The 10,963-nt window shown below is 42.9% G+C and overlaps 1 protein-coding gene across 1 annotated transcript in view; it reads left to right on the top strand.

Annotated features, from left to right (window-relative positions):
- Positions 1-3,807, top strand: part of GLRX5 (glutaredoxin 5) — an 11,608-nt gene extending 7,801 nt beyond the window's left edge. The window contains exon 2 of the mRNA XM_015422737.1: positions 1,961-3,807. Within this exon, the coding sequence (XP_015278223.1) occupies positions 1,961-2,139 (179 nt within the window). The 3' untranslated portion in view covers positions 2,140-3,807. The remainder of the gene's footprint in view (positions 1-1,960) is intronic.
- The last annotated feature ends 7,156 nt before the right edge of the window (positions 3,808-10,963 follow it).

The following is a 10,963-nucleotide window of genomic DNA, read 5'->3' as shown; positions in this document are numbered from 1 at the left end:
AAAAGTTATCAAATATCATGAATAGTTACATACAACAAGGAGGATCAGATATATTAATAAAAATATATTTTGCAAATATAGAAGCAGATAAGACTAAAATTATGTCTTCATTTTTCACAATCTTGTTTTGTGAAGACTCTTCTGGGACCCATGGTAGAAGTTCTGTTTCTTGCCCTGAAAGTCCCTGGCTTCAGTCATGGTAGAAGGATTCAGTGGCATTCACACAAGCCCTTTCAGGAGCCTGTCAGTGCCAAAGCAACACTGTTTAACCTCAAGTTAGCGATGCAAAACCTTCAGAATTATGTCCTTGTAACTTAGATGTGGGTATGCAACATGCGTCAGAGACTGTACTGGTGTAACCACTCCCTAAACTCCAAGGTCTGTTAAGAAAAGATAAAGAATTTGGAAGGAATCTTGTTTGACAAATAAGCGTAGGAAGACATTAAAACGTAGTAACAGAATGTTTTAGTTGCAAAAAAAGGTCCAAGTATTAAACTTTCCTTAAAAAGGTTTCTGTTTTGTGCTTTGGAGAACACAGCATATAGTTTCTGACTGAACTATGTTGGCAAGGGAAGAGAGATATAATTTGAATCCATATCCTTTGTTGCAACCTGTTCAAGAAGAAATGAACAGGATACACAGTTCCCATTAAACCTGAAGCCATCCTCCTTAATTGGTGGAACCAGGAGCCTATTCCAGCATCTAGCTGCCACCTGATACTTACCATGTTAGCCGCAGTGAAGTTAGCCTTGGTCAGCAAATGGAAAACCAATGGAGTGCCCTCTCTTGCAACTTGGAGAGCGATTCTGGGATTTCTATAGCATGGAAAAAATTGATCAAATAATGCAACGAGACACAGCTCCTACTGTTTCCCATTTTGTTACAAAATGGCTTCCATATATCACCTACCTGACAGAACACATTTTACTTCCAAGCAATCCAATCATGCTGGAGCTTTATACATTCTGATTTTTCTGTTTCTACATAATCCCTGTCTCATTCCTATAATTATCTATGCCAATCTCTTCTGCCTTCTCCTTATTTGATTAAATTTTTATTCCAATTTTATGTATTTTTAAAGCTTTAATAAATTTTCAATTAAAAAAAAATGAACGGCAATGCAGCTGAAATAATACACTTCCTTATGTCAGTTTTTGTCAAATTCCATGAAATCATATGTCTTCTAAACTTTCTTAATACTTCACATATTCAGCTGCAGTCCTGGAGTCTCATATCTAGCTCCCCCAAAAGAGTATTATAGCAAGAGTAGTAGGTTTGAGAAAGAACATGATTTCAGATAACCTCAACAACAGTCAAAAGGTTAGCCGCGGGCACATTCAGAGTTATCCTAAACAACAAAGCAACATTTACTTCCATTCCTGTCATGAATTCTGCATCTCAGGGAGGCTTGCAACTTACCTGTTCCTCTGCTGGTGGCTGTTTCAAGGTGGAAACTACCCACCAACCTCAAAGTGCCCCAGCCAAGGACATTGTCCACATTCCTGAAACATAAGTATTTTCCACATTGTGAGGCAGTGACAGGTGCTCTAACCACTATACAACAGTTAACCTTTAAGCCTTAATCTCTTGTTCATTACATACAGCGCTGTCCAAATAACGTACAGTATAATTGTCTTGCTTTACAAAAGTGATACCCCATCCCAATGAGATTGTGGAAGAATCCTTAAGCAGGTCTGCTCAGAAGTAATCACTATTTTATTTAAGGGGATTTGCTTCCAGGAAACTGTTCTTTGGATTGCAGCCTTTTAGCAGTGGTGGAGGGAAGGAAGGATAATACATGACATTCAAAACGGTGTCTTCTGTCCAACTTATCCAATACAAAGTCACCTGTTTTCTCTTCCCACTCCCTGCCTGAGGCTCTCTGAAACATTAGTAAGAAACAATTGTCTTAATGTGTTTGGGAACATTTGGCTTAACCTGCCTTTGTTTTCTGATTCAGGAATTAAAAACTATTCCAACTGGCCTACTATCCCTCAAGTCTATCTCAATGGTGAATTTGTGGGAGGCTGTGACATACTTCTCCAGATGCATCAGAGCGGAGATCTAGTGGAAGAACTGAAGAAACTGGGAATACGCTCGGCACTGTTGGATTCAGAGAAAGACCATGGCAAAAAATAAGCTTGCCTCTGTGACTTTAACAAAGACAGCTTTTGATAACTTGTTACCAGAAAAGCCTTATATAATGTAGCTCAAAAAACCAACTTTTTGAACTGACAATGAGGTTTATCACTGTTCACCATACACTATATCTTTATCGATTGATTGTGAAGATGTTCTGTCATGAAAAATTTAAGTATAACCACTGCACTGTAAATCAGATGTTTAGAGTCAAGCTACATAAGTAGCTAATTTTTGTTGTATTTCTTTGTGCATTTTGCTTGTGTCAGGAAAGCCACAGAAACTAACCCCCACCCCAGGATCGTCTTTGTGTTTTGCAAATTGTGTTCTGTGTACAATCCAGGCAGACAGTATTTGGATTTATCTTACATCTGAATGAAATATGAAGTAAATAATAATGGCTTTAGTTCATATTGAGTGCTTAAGGTTCCACTCAATTTATATTGATGGAACTTCATTCCATTTAATGCATATGGACAGTGGAATAAATATATAAAGCTAATTTCTCGTGTTGAAAACAAATACAACAGCTGTTTTTCCTAAATCAGTTAGTGGGTTCTGGAGAACATTTAAAAAGTCTGGATTAAAAATTAGAACATAATTTACTTCTACCTCTGCCAAAAAGACTGCCTCAGTTAATACACTTTAACTTTCACCATGTCTGTGTGCAAACTTCTAAAACTTGCAATTTGGTGGCTCCAGACAGGACATGTGGGGATGGGTTTTAGAAGCACAAATGCAGTTTCTCACTGTTGCGGCTCATTATAAAATATGTGCACAAGCCACTTGGGATCCTGCTCTTGCAAGCAGTTACTGGGTGTTTAACCTTCAGAAATATTTGTCCCAAAGCTACACATGGATGTGTGCTTTCAATGTCAGCAGTGTTTCCTGCATCATCAAATAATATGCCTACATATATAGAAACAAGCAAATAGAAGTATTTCATGTAAGAAATAAAACGGAGGCAGCATATTTGTTGGGAGCTCCTTTGAAAATGCACATATAACGGGTTCCTTTATGTTTCTCCTTTTAAACTGAAAAATATTATTTTATGTTCAGATGTATGCATTGTGCTGTGCAGCTTTGGACATAGCTCAACAAACTAGGTTCTTCATACTGTTTTAATGCTGGAACAGTGTACACTATTAGATATGAGCAAATTGTAACTGCAAAACTATGTTTACTTTGTGATTATAGTTTTCCTTTCAAGATAAAGGGCATTTATGAAGAATCTAAGGATCCTGTGTCTTTAATGACTTGGAAAGCTTTTTAGTCTCAGTATAATGAAAGATGTTGACAATAAGAAATGGTGATGTCTGAAGATCTCAGGTCTTTCCACCTGGAAACTTCACGGAGGCCCGGTTGCAACCTTCTTTCTTTTGAGCTCCCATTTGTAAGCAAGACTGTCAGGAGGGCTATGAGTACTGGGTGATTTTACGGGGGTGCAGAAGAAACACAGTGTGTTGGGCAGTATAGAAATGACTTCCCTAAAGTTTTTGTTTAAAAGTGGAGGGAATATAGTCCTCATGGCTGCACCAGTACATGCTTGGACATATGTGGGCAATGCCTGGTGGCATCACAGAAGGCAGCCGCTTGAGCACAGGTCTCGTGCACGGGGCTTTCGTTTCTTCACCTCCTCTGCGAACTAACAAAACGAATAAACTGGGCAAAATAAGTGAAATTATGTGAATTTGCTCGACCCTCATAGTTTGTACAGGTGGTAGAGCTTGATTTTTCTTGGCATGGAATCTGGATGGCATGGATGAAGAATTTCAACTGTTTAAAGCATTGAGCGTGTAGCCCTGTCAAATAGTGGCATTGCTAAAAATAAAATGTGGAAGATGTTTCCCAATCATTCTATACAATTTAACCATGGGGTTTTTGAGAAGCAGTAGAAGTAGTCTGACAAGCTGACTCCTAAGTTGCTTTAGTGTTCTTGGCTTCCTAATGCTTACTCTGCTGGCTGAGCCACAACTTCAGCGCTTAGTCTCACACAGTGTTCACTTTTATCTGTTACACTGATTCCACTTTTCCTCCACCCTGGACCTTATGGTGGTGTACATCGCCTCCTAGAAGGCCTCATATCTGGGCACAGTCTAGCCTTGCTTAGCTTCAGCCACATTATGTTGCTTCTTGCTGGGCCAGTGCAGCCTGTAAGCCACAATATACTTGTGCACGGACCCATAGTAAAACAGCACTAAACATGCTGGTACTGCATGCATAAACCCTCTTGGTTGACATCAGTAAAACTGGTACCCACATGAGGCTATTTCCCAGTAAAATATGTTTCAACCCTTCAGCTTCTTGCATCGGAAGAAAAACGACCTTCGTGTTTTAACAACATGTTTCCACAATCATCAATAGGTGGTACTAGGTGAGAGAGTGCAGGCCGGCCCATGGCATAGTCCTAGATACTGACTCTGCTTTTATTAATAAGTTTGATCATCATGATGAGTGATGTGTGTGTTGGGGGCTGATATTGCCATCCCTTGGGTTTTTAATAACATTCACCTGGCCAATGAATGTTGCATATGATCACACAGTTTAGTTTTAGAACAGTTTTCCAACTTGGTTTAAGCCAGTCATGATGGACAGGTTACACAGTAGATTTACCAGACGCAATGCACAGAAACAACCAAAATGGGTAAGACAGGCTAGAGTGGTGACAAGTGAGAAATGGGTACAAGACAGGTGGGGCTGCGGTTGCTTGAGTAGTGTAAAGCCCATGCTTGCCATCTCTTCGCGTGTGGGAAAAAATGGTGCTCGTGGTGGGTCCTTGAGGATAACTGCGCTATTGGAAGGGGCAATACGCATCTGCAACGATCTCTCATAGCTGGCTGACATTCTTAGAAAATAAGTGGACAGGAGGGTTCCCAACAAACCTGGAGAAAAATGCCCTGTTCCCTCAGTAGAGGCTTAATGTGTAGAAATGGGCAACTGAAGCTTTTCATGGCATGTACAAAAATAATGTCACCTAATTAAAAAATCCAATTAAGCATCTATCAAAGGGACATTTCCCCGCACCGATGTGGTTCTAGGTTGGAAAATTCCTGGAGATTTGAGGGTGGAGCTTGGAAAGGGAGAAGTTTGAGGATGGGAGAGAACTCAGCAGGGATGTGATGCACAGAGTCTTCCCTCTGAAGCTGTAATTTTCTGCAGGGGAACTGTGCAGTAGTCAAGATCAATTGTAATTCCAGGAGATCTCCAGCTCCCACCTGGAAGTTGGCAACCCCAAACCCTTATGGTCGGGCAGGGTTATAATAGGCAGAAAGAAGTGCAACACAGAAGGAAGTATAGGATGGGGGAAAGAGCCATGTGAGTATTCACAAGGCCATTACTCCCCTTCTTTCCTGTCTCCTAGGAGTACAGATAGGAAAAGGAACAAAGAGAACTTGGATAGTGCCAGAATTCCTTCTTCTCTGACTGTCATGTATTTGTTCCCAATTCAGCCCTCTGTTGCTTTCTCCCGTGCTGTGACACAGACAAAGATCTCTTTGGTGTAGTGGTTAAGAGTATGGACTCTAATCAGGGAGAACTGGGTTTGATTCCCCACTTCTCCACATAAAACTGCTGGTGTGACCTTGGGTCAGTCATGGCTCTCTCGGAGTTGTTCTCTCAAGAGCAGTCCTTGAAAGAGCTCTCTCAGCCCCACCTACCTCACCGGGTATCTGTTTTGCGGAAGGGAAGGGGAGAAGATTGTAAGCCACTCTGAGTGAAGAGTGGGGTAGAAATCCAATCTCTTCCTTAATCCTCCCCACCAGGGCTTTTTTTGTAGAGAAAGCCCAGCAGGAACTCATCAGCATAATAGGCCACACCCAACAGAAGAAATCCATTAGCATATTAGGCCAGCACAGCTCATTAGCATATTAGGCCACACCCCACGTTACCAGAAGTGTGGTCATCCAACCACACCCACCTTTTGCTTCTTATTCTGTTTACTTTGTTGTCAAGACCCTGGGCTTTTTTTGTAGCAGGAACTCCTTTGCATGTTAGGCCACACACCCCTAATGTAGCCAATCCTAATGAGTGTCTGCTGTTAGGTGTGGCCTATTATGCTAATGAGTTCTTGCTGGGCGTGGCCAACTCAGGAGCCAGCCGGAACACCGTTCCTGTTTGTTCCTGCCCCAAAATAGCCCTGCTCCCCACCATCCATACCAACATGTTTTGGCACAGTTCTCAATGCACTTCACCTGTTTGCTCTGATTTGCAAGTGCAAGCCTGGTCTTCATATCCACTGGAACGAAGCTGTTCTGACGTGGTGCCCCAGGGTGCCGTGGTGCCTGCTGACACAGGCACCTGCCAAATGTTTTTGGAAAGTGGGTGGATCCAGGTGAGGTTCTTGCCCAGCACATCTTCTGGTAAGCTGCTGGAGATTCAATCAGCTACGCAGATAGAAATAATGTTGCTTCAGCAGCAGTTGCCCCCGTGTTGGTTTTATTCTCTCTCTCACTTCTCTTTCCCAACATATTTTTAAAACCTACCCCTCTTCTCCCCCCCCCCACACACTTCCTCTGGGCTTGTGTATGGCTCTGCCTCCCACAGCACCCATGTTGTGGTTGCACGCACCACCCTGCGTCAAACTCCCAAGTGGTGCCTGCAGGATCAAACTGGTTGGGGACCCCTGCTCTAGAATCCAGAGGTGGTGAAGCAAATGAGCACTGAAGGTGGAGGGTGCCATTTTTGACTATTCCCCTGTTTAAATGAACTCCCTGAAAATAAACCATAGCACAAATAAACATCTGAGGCCAGCTGTGTTAGTTTTTCACCGGCAGGGAGATGTTGCTGCTCTTTTAGAAACACGAGAGGAGGATTTAGGCATGTGATTTACCTGCAGTCTGAAGTAGATGGCCCAGGCTAGCCCAGTCTTGTCAGATCTCAGAAGCTAAGCAGGATCGGCCCTGGCTAGTACTTGAATGGGGAACCTCCAAGAAATATCAGGGTCGTGACGTGTAGCCAGGCAATGGCAAGCCACCGCTGAACATCTCTTGCCTTGGAAACCCTATGGGGTTGGCCATAAGTCCCCTGTGACTTGACAGCACTTCCCACCACCACCACTGAAGTGGTACAGTCCCCTCTGCTATCTCTCTTGCAGACCAGGCCCAAGCCAGGCAAATGGGAGAGAGCCGCTACGGTGGGAATTAAGCAAGTTCTGCCTCATTGTGCTTCAGGGCTCAGTGAAGGGCACAATGGATCCTTTCTTTCTTGGATCGTGCATTTATAATGTGTTGTAAAATCCAGAAGCCAAAGCACCTCCTGTTTGTACTTGACAGGAGATTAAAGCTAGTCAGTTGAGGGAGTCCTGTTTATTGCCAACATGTACCTATCACTCTCTCTGTGTGAATGTGTGTGTGCAGGGGTCATTTCGTAGAAAAAGAGGTGCAGGAGCTCATTAGCATAACTTATTAGCATAACTTATTTGCATATGTCACACCCTCTGGAAGTGTGTCAGAAGGCAACACTCACCACTCAGGCTCCACTGGACTGTTTTGGATTTCTAGCTACTGGTGAGGGGGGGAAACGCACAGATCTAACCTGACATCTTGTACCTGAAGGCGGGCCGGGGGGGGGGGGCTCTGCAACTTACCTGGCTGCTTCTTGCTCCTCATGGCCCAACTGATGGCTGCTGGGAGCAGGGGGGGGGCTTGTTGCATGTTCCCGCCCCCTGGGCTCCTTACTGCTGGAGCTCCGCTCCTCTGTGCTCCCGCAGGAAATGACCCCTGTGTGTGTGTATTCGTTTCTCTGCTTTGTGTAGCACTTAACACAGTTTCCTTATATAAACATTACTGTTCAGCCTTAATTCATCTTAAACCTTTCACCGTGGAAGAAAAGATCGGACTCATTTTTTTCTTTCAGACTGAAGCAAGGAGAATGGGATCTGTTTAAAAACCTCCACAGAAGCTGCCAGAGGGCTCATTAAAATTGAAACAATTACCTCATGCTGATGAATGACTACAAACTAAGGCTAATTGCCTGAAAGGAACTGAAGAGAGCGTGGGTGTGCTCGTGAATGCTGTTGCCCTCTGTGTTTCAAGCCGCACTTAACAGTAACCAGCAGATGGTGCTGCTGCTCAGGAAAAGAAAGCCTTGGACCTGTGAGGAAGCCTAACCTTTTCCCTCACAGAGTATGCCTTGCAGTTGCAAAGTTTAATCTTGTTAGTAGGCAAAAACGACATCAACTTTTCGTTGATGTTGAGGGGTGTGCCACTTGCATCTGTGCTGTAAGTAGCAAGTGACGTGTAAGTGGATTTAATTAGCTTCGAGTAGTTTCATTATTTTTGGCACACAATGTGACAGTTATGAGAAAAGCACATAGAGATGATGCATAAAGTGACTGACGTGCTTGCTCATTTCCCAGAGAGCTCCATCAGTTAGACATGCAGCCGGATCTGATGCATCTTGTTATGGGGATGATAGGTGGTGGTGGGTAATGTTGCTATAGCAAGGTGGTAGTCAGGTGGCTCTCAAAATCAACAACTTTTTCAGGAATAATTAAAGGAGAGCAAATTGTCCATCGTTTATTATTTTTTAGCTCCAATGGGGAGGCACCATCTAAATGTTCTCTATTGAAGCCACGTCTGGTAGAGTACATGCTTTGCTGGCATAAGGTCTCAAGTTCAGTTTGTCATGGCACCTTTAATACAAAAGGATATCAGGTAACAGGTCTGAGACAAGCCTGTCTTTACGTACTGTAAAGAAGCACTACACTTGGTATTGTTTTATGCGTTGCTGTACCTGAAGATCGTATTTGTGAACAAGTACACTCGAAGGCTGCGTTTAAATGGCATGGTGAACCATGGTTTATAAACCACAGTCTGATTAAATCTAGTTTATTTTGATATCCAAATGCAGGTTTCCCAACAAAAAGATATGTTGGTGTGTACTACACCAGGGGTCTAACAGTGTAATCTTAAACAGAGTTACCTACTATTAATCCCATGGAATTAGAAGGGGGTAACTCTGTTTAAGACTGCAGTGCAAATCACAGTTTGTACTAGGCTTAACTGTGGTTCATATTAATTCTGGTGTCTCATTATGTCTGAATTTAGAAATGTTTTGTTCATGAACACTGTCTCAGCCCCACGCTACAGAGTCTATGGATCAGGAAAATCCAGCCACTTCGGAAACATTTGGCCATTAGTGAGATATTTTCAAGATGCTCTGTCCCTCTGCCTTCTCTCCCTATTCCTCTACTAGTGAAGACTCAACAAGTGAGACTTCAGTGCCATCTTAAGCAGTTACACTTTGCTAAGTCCATTGATTTTGATAGCCATTGGCCCTGTTCACACGTGGAATTTGCGGCGGGAGAGGCACGAATGTTGGGCGGAGTATACGGGCGTGATCACAAGGACACATTTGGCAAGCATAGCACACCCAACACCAACCCGTAGCATCCGCCCAAAGATCCAGAGTTAAAAAATACCCGGGAAAGCCTACTAGCAAACAGTTTGCTACGGGCTGTCGATGGAATACCTATGTGTGATCGCTCAAGCGTGCTCCTTTTACCGTGTTGACACGCGCTGAAAACGCGCACCAACAAACAAAACCCCACTTTACTGTGGCAGCATCTGATCACGTTCTGGCATGTTAAATTGCGCCGGCACGAAAAGCCACCCCTCCCCCCGCGTTATCTGGCCCGTGTGACCGGGGCCTTAGAAGGGTATAAGTTAGTATAACTAGGGTATAACTCTGCTTAGGATTATAAGGATAGTGGTTCTGATCTTTGTTGAGGGGAAATGTAAAAGGCAGCTAGGACAGACCCCTGTCTCTTTCCCAACACCTAGTGACTGAGCCACCCTTCAGTAGTCTGTTTCTTCTTTATTTTATAAGCTTTTAGTGTCCTACCCTGTCATAGATATTAGTTAGGCTTATGACCCAGCACAAGAACTAGAGGGAATACAGGAGCTGTCTTGTCCTAAAATACCTTCATGAGATGGCACGTGAGGCAAAACTAGTGCTCAAAAACAGAATAAAGATTTTAATAAACAGGCATGGAATATATGAGGATTCAAGATATAGAGGTTGCTGAGGTAAAACTTGCAAATACAGAATTAAGGTTTTTGAACAAACAAGAGAGTGTTGTAACTTAATTTCTGAGTTTCACGTTTTCAGTGAGAGGTTTTTGCTTATTAAATACAGTTTCGTAGAGGATAGCTTTGTCTTGGTGCTTCTATGTTTTCCCTTCAGAGATCTAGGTTTTCCCTTTAGAGATATTATAGCTTTCCAGTAACTCTTGAGGTCTCCAAGCTCTTCCCCTTTATCAGAGGCCAGGGTTCTCTTCCCAACCCCTTTCACTGGCAGGAAGTTATTCTCCTTGTCCCTAAGAAGCAATAACTCCTTTTACTATTTGACTTGTATGGGGGCTCTCTCTAACTACCCAGACCTTCTCCCAGATCCTTCTCCAGTATCAGTTGTCTGTATAAAGCTGTTTTGTAGTTTTCTTGACTAAGAATCTAAGTTCACCCTCAGAGCAGTTTTAATATATTTAGACAATGTGGTCCTTATTCTTCTCTCTCTCGAAGTACTTTTCTGACAATTCCCTGACAGAAATCACTGACTCCCAAAGTCTTTCCCCCCAGACGTTAGATTTCAGACCAAGACCAAAAGTGTTTCAAAAGGCAAAAGACCAAATGATGATAAAAGACCCCTTTTCCCTCCAGATCAACTGTTTTATTTCCTCTCTAAGCTGATGCTGGCCAATCAGAGAGTGAATAGAGCAGCCAATCACATAAGCTCTTCTCTCCAGGGAAGATTGACTCACGAACTCCTGACTCTCTGACACAAGCAGCATTAAAAAAAAACACCACGTTTTTTTTGTTGCAATCCT

The sequence above is a fragment of the Gekko japonicus genome, unplaced genomic scaffold (assembly GCF_001447785.1).
Source record: "Gekko japonicus isolate JY-2015 unplaced genomic scaffold, Gekko_japonicus_V1.1 scaffold2898, whole genome shotgun sequence".
NCBI lineage: Eukaryota > Metazoa > Chordata > Lepidosauria > Squamata > Gekkonidae > Gekko > Gekko japonicus.
The sequence above is the reverse complement of the archived record's forward strand: the minus strand, read 5'-3'. Positions and strand labels throughout refer to the sequence as shown.